At 48.4% G+C, this 13,157-nt stretch overlaps 1 protein-coding gene across 14 annotated transcripts in view; it reads left to right on the top strand.

Moving 5' to 3' along the window:
* Positions 1-13,157, top strand: part of NCOR2 (nuclear receptor corepressor 2) — a 222,085-nt gene that overhangs the window by 79,107 nt on the left and 129,821 nt on the right. For all 14 annotated transcript variants that reach the window (XM_079322088.1, XM_079322093.1, XM_079322087.1 and 11 more), the window contains exons 3-4: positions 183-310; positions 8,686-8,866. In XM_079322088.1, coding sequence (XP_079178214.1) covers positions 183-310; positions 8,686-8,866 — 309 coding nt within the window. The remainder of the gene's footprint in view (positions 1-182; positions 311-8,685; positions 8,867-13,157) is intronic.

The raw sequence follows: 13,157 nt of genomic DNA, 5'->3' as shown, positions 1-13,157 counted from the left end.
AAGGGGCTGAGCTGCCATCCCAATGCAGTGGGACTGGGAGTTACTGGGAATTACTGGGGAGGGCAAACCACTGAGCTCTGTGACCCAATGCTTCAAAGGAAGAATACCAACATGGGTTTTTTGAGTTGTTCTGTGCTTGCCTGAGAGTTGCCAGCAGCTGAGTGCTGTGTTTGTCCCTGCAGGACGTGGCACTGTTGGAGTACCAGCATCATTCCAGGGATTTTGCCTCCCACCTGGCGCCGGGGTCGATGATGCAGCCGCAGCGCCGGCGCCCGTCCCTGCTCTCCGAGTTCCAGCCGGGCAGTGACAGGTACTGGCCAGGGATTTGGGCTGGGGCAGGGCTGGGAGGGACCCCTGGGCAGTGGGATGCTGGTTTTGGGTGCTGACTGTGCTCAGGCTCAGCGCCAGTTCAGATTCCTTCTGCTAATCCAGTGGCACTTTTGCCTTCTGGTTTGTTACCTCTAACTGTCATGCACTTTAATGGAGTCTTAAAACAACAAACAGCAAAATAAAAAATCACCCCCTCACTTGTGTTCTTCAGGTTGCTGGGGCTGGTTGTGTTGGGTTTTTCAGCATAGGAGACGAAGCAGTGTGGTTAGATTTGGTCTGTGGCTCCCAGGCTGCAGGGAGGAGTGAGAAGAGCTCATTTCCTCCCCCATCTCCGCTTCCTCTGCTGCTGCTCTTCCTCCCCGCTTTCATTGTTTTTGTTTCTCTTTCTGCATTGCCTTCACAACTTTCTCTGAGCTGCTTTTTTTTTTTCCTGTCTGCTCCCTTCATGCCTCTCTCTGTGTCCCTGTTTCCTGTCCCGGCCTCATGGGGGGTGCCAGAGTTTTTGGGTGTGAGTGCTGTGGCTGGGAGTGCTGTGCATGCTTTAACCACAGGAGCTGATCTGTTTGAGGGACATCACTCTCACTCTCTGTTTCAATGCAAAACTCTGCTTTCTCTTCTGCATTTGATGTTAAGTGGTTTGGGAAAAAAGCTGGCCTGGAAGTGAAATAGCCTTGCTACAGTAGATATACACAAAACAATTCTTTTAATGCTTATTCCTTAGGCTAAGAACAAAACCAGTGCAGAGTCAGAGATTAATCTGTTTCTCTAAAATCATCATTGTTAGGGAAGAGGAGGAAGAACTCAGGGTGCAGGATGCATAATAAATGCAGACAGGATCCTCTTTTTTCTACTAGGTTGGGTTCAACTTGGTGCTCAGCAGAAACAAACCCATGAGAATTTGGAGGCAAAAAGCAACTTCCAAAATTCTTTTTACATCTGGATGTGCCCTTGTGGGTTACAGAGGGTCATGCCACTTTTGATAACCCATAATTTATTACAGCATGTTGCACTGCCTTGGCTCACTTTGATTTCTCAGTGCTTTGATTTCTTATCACAGAGTAACACAGTTAAGTTGGAATTGGGTCAGATTTAGCTAAATTTGGGGGAGATGGGTAAAGAGGACTCAGTAACATGCTCCTGCCTGTTTTTGTTTTTCACACTACTGATGGTTTGCAAAATGGAGAAGCAATTCTGCTCTCCAGTAATAAGCTGTTTAAAAAAATGAATCTTGGTTTTTCTGTATCACTAAAAAAAAAAAACCCATCTGCAAACCTTGGTGTCTGCTGTACCACATGCCTGGTCTGGTGTGGTCACCCAGGCATCTGCCTTTGGCTTACAAATGTTTCAAAGTCACTAAACTTATTTTTGTGTTGACAGTCACGTGAATGTGGGTAAATGTTAATCAAAGTTCTCAGGGGATGTTGCACATCCACATGCTTACCATGGTACCTCATTTTCAGCCTGAATGGTGATGTTTTGGCATGCTATAAAAGGAAACTCTTTTAATAACTTACATTTCATCCCATTTCCCCTTAACATAAAAAAAAAATTTTTTTGCAAAAATTATACTATGTAGTAAAGCTAAAAATACTGCGTCAGCTCAGTTGACATCTTGTGTCAGAATGCTGGGACATTGAACATTTTTGGGGGCATGCAGAAAGGAGTGGGGGGGTCTTTGAAAAAGTTGTAAGAAAGAAATTTTCAATCCAATGTAATTAGTTATTGACTCGGATTGGGTATCATTTGGGCTGGGGAGGTGTTAGTCTGGTTTTCAAAGCCAGCTGCTGTTTCTCTTTCAGCTCTACATTTAAAAATCCATTGTCTGGGGGCTTTGCTGGCTCACCTTTGTGGTGTGAGGAGCTGCTGTAACAGTGGGAGAGGAGCCCTTTGGGGGGTGGCCAAGACCCTGGAGCAGGTTGGGCTGGTCACTGGTGCCTTCCCCAAAAAATAGCTGTGGCTCTTGGTGGTGCAGAGCAGAGCCTGGGTGAGGGAGGGTGGTGATGGCTGCAGCTGAGTCCCCTTGGCAGGCTCAGAGCCTTGGCTTTGTTCCTGGGCTGGGATTGATGGTTTTGAGCAGAGGCAGCTGGCTCTGGGCATGAGGGGCTGGGAAGAGGGAAAGGCAAACATCATCCACAGCCCAGCACAGGGTGAGCAGAGGGAAGCACAGGGCTGTGCTGTGTCTGAAAGGAAGCCCCTCACTGTGGCTCAGGGATGGTGGGCATGTGACAATCCTGCCCTTTGAAGCAAGTGTCACAGAGGGAACCCTTCCAGTCCCCCACTGCACTGGAGATCAAACCCTGTGTGCATTCCCACTGCCCTGCACTCATGCTGGGCACTGCAGAGTGCTGACCATCACTCCCAGCTCCTCTGAGCCCACCTGCCTGCTGACTGGCTGCTGTTTGCCTTCCTGTCCTGGAAACCACAGGGATTCACTTGCTGTGCTGGTTTTGGGGTGTTTCCCCCTATTTTGGCTTTATTTTCACTTTGGACAGTTCTCTGAAACCTCTGCAGGCTGTCTTTGCACATGGTATTGGATGCTTGAAATCCCACAGAAACCATTTGGGCTTGTTGGATGATCTTCCTACAGCTGTGCATGTTTGCAGTCTCTCTGGCTGCAGTTTTTCTGTAGCCACCAGGCTGGTGGTTAGTTGTGATTCAGTGGAAAGGGAACAAGAGGTGAAGTGTTTCACCATGGGCACAATGTTTTAAGGATGATTCAAGTGTTGTTGGCAAAAAGGTGTGGAGTGGTAACTTGCTGGAAGGAATGGAATGCTGGGATGGTGCTGCATTTTGGGGCTTCCTGAGCAAGAAGCTTGTTGGGAAGTTGCAGTCTGCCCTCCACATACGTCAGAATCCAGAGTTGTCATCACCCCTCAGTGGTTGGGCAAAGAACTGAACTCCCTGTGCAGCAATTCTGGCTGGAAGAAGGAAGGAAAACCTGAACCTCTCTGAATCTCTTGCTGTAGGGAAAATTGGCTCTGCCTGTCTTTGCAGGGATGTGCTGCTTTCCATGATGGTTTTTTTGGTAGCAGGCTTTTTCTTGGAAGGATCCACAGACTTCCCCTTAGCTTGTTCAGTTGGCTGTGCCAACTGGTCTGCAGGAGTGAAGAGAAGTATTTCAGGATCTGCTGTTGGTACAAGTCGTACCATGAATACTTGCAGTGGAATGTCCTGGCAGGGTGACAAGGATTAGGGCTTTTTTCCCTATTCTATATATATTTTGGTCCTCAAAAGAAGTGAGAAAAACTGGGTTGAGTGTTAAATGGCAGGTGCCAGAGGGTGAGGGATCTGAAAAATCAAGGAACTGTATTTTTCTAACTTTTTATACGTGTTAGGATTTTAGAGCAAGGTTCCATATTAATGCAGGAATGCTGGGGTGGATACTTCTCTCTGCTTCTCTGGCAGAAAATGTGGCTGTAAATAAATGGAATGTGTGTTACCACAGTATATTCCACCTTTATCCAGAATGAGATGAGTCACTATTTTCATAGAAGATTATTTTCCCAGTTCAGAAGACCACACTTCTCCTTTGGAGCCGTTCTGCTTAGCAGGCACAGAAGAGTTTGCCCCGTGTGGCTCTGCAGGGTGACATTCAGGATACACAGAGCAGCTGCTGTGTTTCTGCAGCCATCTGAGATGTCCATGTGCAGTGTGGCACATGGGGAGCAGGCAGATCCCTGTGCCTCTGGCTGGGATGGATCCTGCTGGTCCTGGAGCCCAGGCAGGGCTGGGGAGCTGGGGCAGTGCTGGGGATCACACACAGCCCTGAGTCTTCATCTGTGCTGGGCCAAATGCCACCAGCTGCTCCCAAGGTAACAGCATGACCAGTTTGGTTTTATTTATGGTTTTTAATTAAGTTTCTGTTTTTAAAGGTGATCCTTTTCTCAGGAGTGAGCAGTGGTGTGGCTGAAATCCCCACAACCATATATCTGTGTCTTTCATACTGGAAATGATGTACCAGGAGCTGTGAGGGTTTTTTTGTTGTTGTTGGTTTTTTTCCTTCCTTGTAATTGAATGTAGGAAAACAACATCTGGAGAGAGCAGGTGCTGGTGTGGAGGCACTTGGGGACAAGCCTTACCTTGCAAGCTCTGGTGTGGGCTGGCATGGACATGGAGGATGGCCAGGGGCATGGGATGTCTCTTGATTCAGGAGAGTTCCAGCCACCCAGGACTGCCAAGAGGGTTTTACTGGCAGGCTGCAGTTGAGAATACCTGGAGAAAGCATGTGGGGGAGCTTGTGGAGAGAGGCAAATATTCCTTTTCTTCCTCTAGAGTGAGGCAATGCTATTGTGTTAAAGCTTCTGCTGGTCCTGTGCATGAATAATTCAGGCTCTGTGTATGGGGATCTTCAATATGCAAGTTTTAAATAAAGCATTTGCTCTTACCTAAATTGCAGTTGGTGGCTGAGGGGCTGTGCAGGGAGGCTGGGCTCTGCTCCCTGCCCTGGTCTGGGAATGCACAGCCCCTGTGGGTGCTTGGCCAGAGCTCCTGAGCACCTGGGACTCCTTCAGCTGGGCCACATGGTGAGCTGAGCACCCTGCCCCAGGCTGTCCCACACCTCTGGCTTGGGAAGACTCAGTCCTGCTGCTGGCAGGATTTGCTGAGGGTGTGGGAGCAGCTCCACCTTCCCGCCCAGACACGCAGCTCTTCCATGGTTTATCTCCCTCTCCACCTACATGACAAAGGGAATATACCAGCTGGTCCTGGACATGTTTCTGTAGGTGTCTGGTGGCAGATTTGCTCCTCCAAAGCTTCCAGTTCCTCTCTTTAACAGGTCCCAATTTGCCCAGTCTCACACTCTGGCTCTCATTAGCTGTAAAGGAATTGTTGAAACCTCTGACAAATCTTAGCGTTGGCTGTAAATAATTCACTTCAGCACCAGTGATTTTCTATATTGCTGTCTCTCAAAACATTTTATTGTCTGTCTGTACCTGTGGGGGTTGGATACTCTTTTTAGAACTTATTTTTGGAGACAATTTCCCACCAAACCACCTTAGCTGGAGGAAATAAACAGCCTTAGCAACACAGTCGTTTGTCTTGGTTCTGCTTCCAGGAGACACTGAGAATCAGTTTTCCAGCCTGGTGATGTTGTTTGGCCCCATGAGGTAGGGAACAGAATTTGCAGATGGGAGCATCTCTTAAAATCTGCTCTTGCTGGGAATTTGGTAGGAGCTGCTTGGAGTAATTTCCTGCAGCCACCCTCTGCTGGGGGAGAAGTGGGAAGGTCTGAAGAGCAGGGGAGGGATGTGCTGCTCTGGGTTATTGGGGAGGGACAGCCTTTGGCCTCCTGAAAAGTTTGTACTTGCCCAGGAAAGTACAAGTAAGATCCCTCATGGCAAGATCTCATCACAACTGCTCTTGCAAGTCCCAGCCAAGGGCAGCTCAGGATATCTCATTTGATCCTCTCTCCCCAGCTCTCAGCTTAATGACTGGACTCAGTGATTTTAGAGGTCCTTTCCAACCTTAAGGGTTCTTTGATTCCTTGATACCCAGCTACCAGACAATGTGTGTTTTCAGCCCTGCTCTAGGATTTTATCTGCTCTTGCCTTCCTTACACCCTCTGTGAGTCTGCTGAGGAATGAGCCCCAGTGAATGAGTAACTGCAGCTGGGAGGGTGCAATTCATTTGTTGCATTGGTAATAAACCAAAGGTCTCCTCTTGGGTTATCTTGGGCTTCTGGACCTGGACCTACCCTGAGCAGAGCTGTGTGGGGGTGGTTGGGAGTTGGGCAAACCCTGGGCACCCAGCCTTGTGTGTCAGCACATCCCAGCTGCTCTGCTTCCCTGCAGTATTCAGTGTTTGTGGTGAGGGACTCAGGTGAGGACTAACCTGTCCCACTTCATAATTAATGCTGCCATTTGCTTTGCTTCATTTAATTATGCACAACTCACAAGCAATTAAGAACACTCTTCCCTTCAGCAAAGTAGGAATCTCTGGAATAACCAGATGGGTGGGAACAATTTGGAAAATAGCAGCAACCCCCAAACTCGGTGTAACGGGAGGGTTTTTCAGGCAGAGTCATTTTTGCACTGACAGCAGCGTCCTTGCTGTATAAAACTCTGCTGTAAAGAGCTTGCTGCAGGTGTGGATGTGAAGAGTGAAAGGTGTGAAGGCTTCAAGCAAAAAAAGCATTTGTGTTTGCAGCCAGGACAGGCTGAGCGGGTTGTGTTGGGCAAAGTAATCTCGGGAGCGGCTGGAAATTCCAGTGGATAAAGTTAATAGCTGTTCCAGTGGATGTGGAAATGGAAATAAAATAGCACCTTATAACATTGCAGCTGCTTTCCCTGGCGTGGCCCCTGCCTTGCTCTGAGTAACTGCCTTTGTAAAGCTCTTATCTGCAGAATCCAAGGGTTTTTTTTTTTTTTCTGAGTGGAGCAGTTGTGTCGAGTTCCCGACAACTGCAGAGAGGTCTTGGAGCCCTCCTTTGTCAATTAGCAGCTTCTTGGTAATATGGCCTTAAAAAGGGGGGAAAAGTGAAAATAAATACATTTTTAATTGCCTCACTAGAGCAGGGCCTTGGGTGTTGGAATATTTTAGCACCTGCCCAGCTCAACAGTTGCTTTATTGTTCCTGGGTTTTACAGCAGAGCCTGACATGCCAGCGTGCAGCTGTGGGCAGGCAGGGATTGTGTGAAGGGCTGGGAGCAGGCAGCAGGAAACCTGAGAGGTGCCAGGAGAGATTTTTGGGCTTGCTGAGAAAAGTTGAGGATCATTCAGCATGGAAGTGTTTGCAGGTGAAGCGAGCTGTGCTTCAGTGCCAAATTTCAGGGCTTTTGAGCTCAGTGAGCTGCACATTCTGTCGGGGGTGCTGGAGCAGCAGAGGCAGTGCTGGAGCCTTCCCACTCTGCTGTCCCCTTTGTGCTGGGGAGGAGGAAGAGGATGAGCCACATTCTGTTTGTGTGTGTCAGCAGCAAAGCTGCTGCCTGATCCCAGTGCCAAACCCACAGCAGCAGAGCTTGGCGTGCCTGTGCTTTGTGCCTGCTGTTGATGTTTAATTAAAAAATAACCCCCCAGTTTGATCCTGATTCCCTGGAGCTGGGTTCAGGTGGCCACGCTGCTGCAGGGGAGGGCACAGGGCAGTGCTCTGGGTGGATTCCTACAAAATCCTCTCCCTGGATGTGAGCCAGAGCCATTCTAGCTGCTGGCTTCAGGGCTCTGTCCTTCCTTTTTGCCATCTTCTCTGGGATTTTTAATGTCAGCAGTTGCAGTTTGTGGGTGATGCAGAGACCCCATGTCTGCTGTGCTTGCTCTTGACAAAACATATCCTCCTTCTCCCTCCCCTTCCAGCAGCTCCAAAGGCTGTTAAGTTTGTTAGTGTATGGTAACTGGGGAGGACACCACCAGCTCAGGAGAATTGCAGCAATCTTGTTTAAGGGGAAAAGAAAAAAACTCAATGTTTTTTCACAAGTTTCGATTCTCCTGTGCTTCATTTTATTTATTTTAAGAGACATTTCTGCCTGAAGTGTTAAAAACACACCCTTGGAGCTGCTGCAGCAAAGCTGATCCTAGGGCATAGTAAAAGGTTAATGTATTTTTGTAGGATCCCTTTACGATTCCCACAAGAGAATCCTGCTAAGGAAAACAGAAGTACAAAAAAAAGTTCTACATTTGTTTAAAAAAAAGCAAAACCAAGCCCACTCTCCAGGTATTACCAACTGCATGATATTTAACAGGTAAAAGATGTTTGAGCTCAGTGTGACTGGTTGGTGCAGTTGCTGTCACTGAATAATGTGGCTTTACAGGCTGCCAGGTCTGTGTCAGAGATGTGCAAATACATGTGCCTGGTTCTTTCCTCCCCCATCCTGGAAAAATAAATCCCTACTGTCTAGCCAAGGAGGAGTAGGCATTTTTTTTCCCCAACATATAATCTTTGGTATTCCTATAGAAGATGCTAAATATAAACACTAGGGCAAGTAGCTTTGACTAAATAAGCCAAACGTGGCAGGAGGAGGCTCTGCCTGGTCGTGGAGGATTTATGGGGTGGATTTGAGGACTTTCCAAGCTTTGCCTTTTTCTGAGCAGCCCAACCCATGTGTCATGGCAGGGAAGGCTCAGCCCTGCAGCCTTACTCTCTTTGTCCTGGTGTAGAGACAGGGGGTGACAGCAGGGCTTTGCAGGTGACACAGATGGAGGGGACAGCAGGTGGCCCCTTGGGAGGGTGGTGGTGGTCCTGCTCCACAGCCAAGCTATGGGGCTGTGCCTTTGGCTGTTTGAGGGCAGGAACACCTGGAAAATTGAGCCCTGTCCTCCTCCAGTGGTTTGCAGCTGTGGAGTGGAGGAGAGCAGAGGTAATTCCTTTTCTAAACTCCTCTCCCTTTGTAGTTCCTTTTCTGAACTCCTGTCCCTTTGTCCCCAGATCTCAGGAGCTGCACCTGAGAGCTGAGGGCCATTCCTATCTCTCTGACCTGCCCAAGCCATCGGATTTGGAGTTCATGGAGACCAAGAGGCCACGCCTGGAGCTGCTGCAGGAGCCCCTGATGAGGCACTCACCCCTCCTGAGCCAGAGCCAGCAGGGGGGCACAGAGGAGCTCTCAAAGGTAAGGGGCTGGTGGCCTGGCCCACAGCTGGCTGTGGGGCTGCATTTTGGGCTTGTCCAGAGCTGCCTTTGAGGCTCTGAATTCAGTGCAGATTGTGGTTCCCTATCAAGCAGTGCTTGGATGGTTTTCCCTGAGGTGGGGTGAGCACTTTGTGGGAACAGAAGCATATCAGCTTTCCCCATAACTGTTACAGTCATGGGCTTTTTTTTACTGGGCTATTAGATGCACCAGAACAATTTGGAAGCTCCTGTAGGCTGAATTAAGGATGGTCATGTCTGGCTTTTCTGGATACTCTGCCTTGATTTGATTTTTATTTGATGCTTCTCATTTATCACATCTCTTTATTTAATATTGGTGTTTGAAGGGCTGGAATCAGTTCTGGTGGTTCTTAATATAATCTTCCCAGGAAAGCCTCTCTTGGCCAGTCTCATTTAACAAAGCAAATAATTTACTTACAATTGTCCCCTCTGCACATGGAATAAATGTAGCAAAGAGAAATCCCTTGCTTGTGTGCCTGTTTGGATTTACTTTCATCTTCTCTTGGGGCAGATTGTATTTGATTTTACTTCCAGTTTGGGCATGCTCCTGGTTGGCAGGAAAGTCTTGCTGGATAAATGTGCTGGGGGCTCTGATGCTGGTGCTGAGGGTTGGTGCAGCTGCAGGCTGGGATGGAAATTGCCCTCAGCCCTTTCAGAAGTGAAAGGAGATTTGCATCCATACCCAGGAAGATGGGGATGGTTTGCTTTATCCCTGTGGGAGCTGACTGAAATAACACAAGGACAAGAAAGCTCTTCCTTGGGAATGCTGGGATATTCAGACATTTCTTATCTGTCAATCCTGGTGGGCTTTACCTGGGATCCCTCTGACCTCACTTTAATGAGAAGGATATTTAACCCTGGAGTAGTTCAGATGCCAGGGGAGGCCTGAAGGCTCTGAAGCATCCTCAGGGCATGTTGGTTGGGTGGCTGATGGAAAAAATACACTCTTGTCCACAAAACAAAAAATATCCCCCTCCAAAGACATGAGGAAACCAGGGTGACTTTTCTGTCTTCACATTATTCCCACCAGCAGTTCTGTCCCACCTGTCACCAGAAAACCATGGATGATCTCAACTATTTGTTTCTAATAGGCATAGCTGCTCTTGAGGAATTAATTCATCAGTTTAGGGTCTGCATTTGCTTCTTGGTCTGTGACACGTTTCCAAGATGTACATGCATTTTATGGGCCTTAAAACATTATTAATGAAAGAGAGAGAGAGAGCTGAGATGCAATTCAGCAAGACAAGATTATGCTTTTAGTGGAGCCATTTGTAATTTTAGAGTCTGAAAGGAAGAAGAAAATGTGGTGTCCCTGACTGGTGAGAGCCTGAGTGGAGCTGGGATTAGTTTCCCTAAAGCAGCAGGGGCTGCTTCTAGAATGGTTTGATGGAGCAAGGATGGAGATGCTTCTAGAATGGTTTGATGGAGCTCAGTGCAAGAGTGGATGGTCTCAGTGCTGTTCAGGTGCTGGGAGCAGAAGGTGGGTCTGGGACACAGGGTATATCAGCCTTTGCAGCTTGGGAAATTGGGTTAATAGCAGTTTTTTGGGCTTAGTTCTGAGCAGTTGTGCTCACATTGGTATATAAACTGCTGATGGACATGGAAGTCATGAAAAGCTCCTGTGTGCATTGCTCTGAGCCTCAGCATGCTGGAGAAGCTGCTCTGGCTGTGGGTCCAGGGGAAATGCAAAGAGCTGAGGCTCCCTTTGGGCACAGCCCTGGCACTGGCAGATCTGGGCTGTGGACACAGGTGGAACCTCCTCTTGCACCCAGGCTAAGCCAGCCACAGCTGAACTCAGCACTGGGCTCTGAACTCACCACCCAGGACAGATGACAAGGACCTTCCTGAGAGAGTCTGTGTGTCCCAGAGCAGTGGCACACACTGGCAGGACGTGTCCCAGTGACCAGAGCTGCAGAGATGTTTGCTGTTCAGTCTGTGCTGCTGACTCAGTGTCTGAGGAAGTCAATACTTTATCTAGGGCAGCTGTGCCAGCAGGGTGAGATGCACCACGTGAGCCCAGTATTGCTAAACACAATCTGGTTGTTCAGCCAGAGTATCCCAGGAGTTGTTCACTTACCCATTACCCCATTCCTCATTGCTGCACTCACTGTGTAGGGAGGAGCTCCATTTTCTCACTGGGCTGATAGTGCTAGGGCTGGTTTTCATGGTGATTTTGCAGATTGAGCTTGTTTTTGCACAGTAAGAGCTCCACAAAGCCCTCAATAAAAAGGGTAGGGGTTTGGTTACACGCTCTGGGCGCCAGCCTGACTGTCCCAGGGGTGTCACTGGAATGGATGTTGCTCTCAGGCAGTGGGTAGGTCCTGGGCTCTCCTGGTTTCAGAGCAGCTGTTGAGCTGAGATGCAGAATCAGATCTGTGATGGGATATAAGTTTAGCACATCCCTGATAACCATTGATAACTGGATTTACCAACCGTCAGCCCAGGGGAGAGAAGTCAGCAGCACTATTCCTGCACATTTCCAAGGTCTTTGTTTAGAGCCATAATCTATGCTCTGAACACAGAACAATTGATGGGGTAATTGTTGGTAACAGGCTTCAGAGTTTTTCCTCCCCCAAAGAGAAATGGATTTCTCATGCCTTTTGTTCCTCATCCACCTCTTGCAAACAGGAGGAGAGCTGGGCCCCTTAAACCCTGTTGAGTATCACTGCAGCCTCACTCCAAGCAAGGCTGCAGGGAGAAGCTCTTGGATCAGTGCATTTTCCCTGGAGGAAGCAGACACACTTTTGGGCAGCATGCCTTTCAAAAGCAGCAGCTTTGAGCAAAATCTCATTTGTGCAAGTAAAAGATACTACCTTTCCTTATGAACCTCACATGGCTCATTTCCTCAAACACAGGTGTTTCTTCTCAAGCCAGAGGCAGAAGGTTGTTTCTTGCCTGCTTTACCCCACTTCAGCATCTTTTCCCTGCTGTTGTTGGTACCATGGTCCTGGGCTCCTGCTGTTGGATGTGGCCTGGAGGGCTGAGCTCAGTCTGCTGGGGAGAAATGAAACCTCCCAGTGCCCTCTGTGCCAGCTGGGGCTGATGCTTTTCCCCAGGAAGGTATTCCTTTTATCAGGCTGACAATAACCAGAGCAACTCAAGCAGGGCTGTTGTTTTTTTTTTTTTTTTGCAAGCCTGGATGTGGAATTCACTGGGAAAGTTTCTGTGATGTGGCTTTGCCAGGTGTGTTCTTGGCAGAGAGGCAGGAGCTGGTTCCCAGGACCCTCAGTGGCTTCTGCTTTCTTTCCAATAAAGTCACAGCTGTCCCTCATGTTAGAGCAGCCAGGAGGAAAGCAGAGAGTCCCAGAGCAGGCTGATGCTGTGCACAACCCTGTCCCTGCACAGCTGGTGCTGCCCATGATCCTGCCTCACAGGGATGGTGAGCATGGCACATCTGGTCAATCAGAGCCTGCTCTCTGCTCTCCAGACCTTCATCCTGCCTCTCCCCTTCCATCTCTTCTTATTCCTGTTATGCTTTCACTGTTGTTCTCCCCATTTCTCTTCCACCACGTCCGTGGTTTGCTGCTCCTTCCTCTAGGATGTGAGTCAGTTGTGATCTGCATTGAGTCCCCTGCAAGGGCTGGCTGGCTGCACTTATGAGTGGCCTGTTGCTCTGACAGGAATTCACTGACAGGGAGCCATGTAATCCCACGGGAATGGGGCTGGGTGGAGGTTTAGGAAACCTGAACCTTGCTGCCATCTGCCCTGGCAGGCTGCTGGTCACCGGGTAAGTCTCTTCCCCTTTCTCTATCTCAGATTTCCCCATCTGTACAAGGGACAATGCCACTTCCCTCTTTTGTAAAATAATTAACAACTGTGGATGGAAAAAGGCAATTAAGAAGCCATGTGTTGTTAAGACTTGGACTGTACTTTACATTGTGCAAAGGTTTTAATTTCTTCCCTTTCTGCGTGAGCATTTTTTGTTGTGTTACGGACTGAAAAATGGACTAAGAAAAGTGTGGGGGGCGTAGTCTTGGAAAAGACAGCACTAAGGTCAGGAAATAGGTATGGCAAAACAGAAATTAGGGCAGAGGTTATTTTGCTTTCATGCATATCAATGTAGCTTTAAAAGCAATTAATTGAAAAAGGAGGAATTAACACATTTGAAATGCCTTTTTAATGATGCATTGAAGCCAGCAGCGTCCATGCCAAATTTCACACTGGCTGCCCGTTCCAGAGCCCAATTTACAATGAACTCCTGGAAGAGAGGCTGTGGGATGGAAAAGGCTCTTGGCCAGCCTGCTAACTCCTGC

This window comes from Erithacus rubecula, assembly GCF_903797595.1.
Source record: "Erithacus rubecula genome assembly, chromosome: 19".
In the NCBI taxonomy this organism is placed as follows: Eukaryota; Metazoa; Chordata; class Aves; order Passeriformes; family Muscicapidae; genus Erithacus; species Erithacus rubecula.
This window is presented reverse-complemented; position numbering and strand designations above follow the sequence as displayed.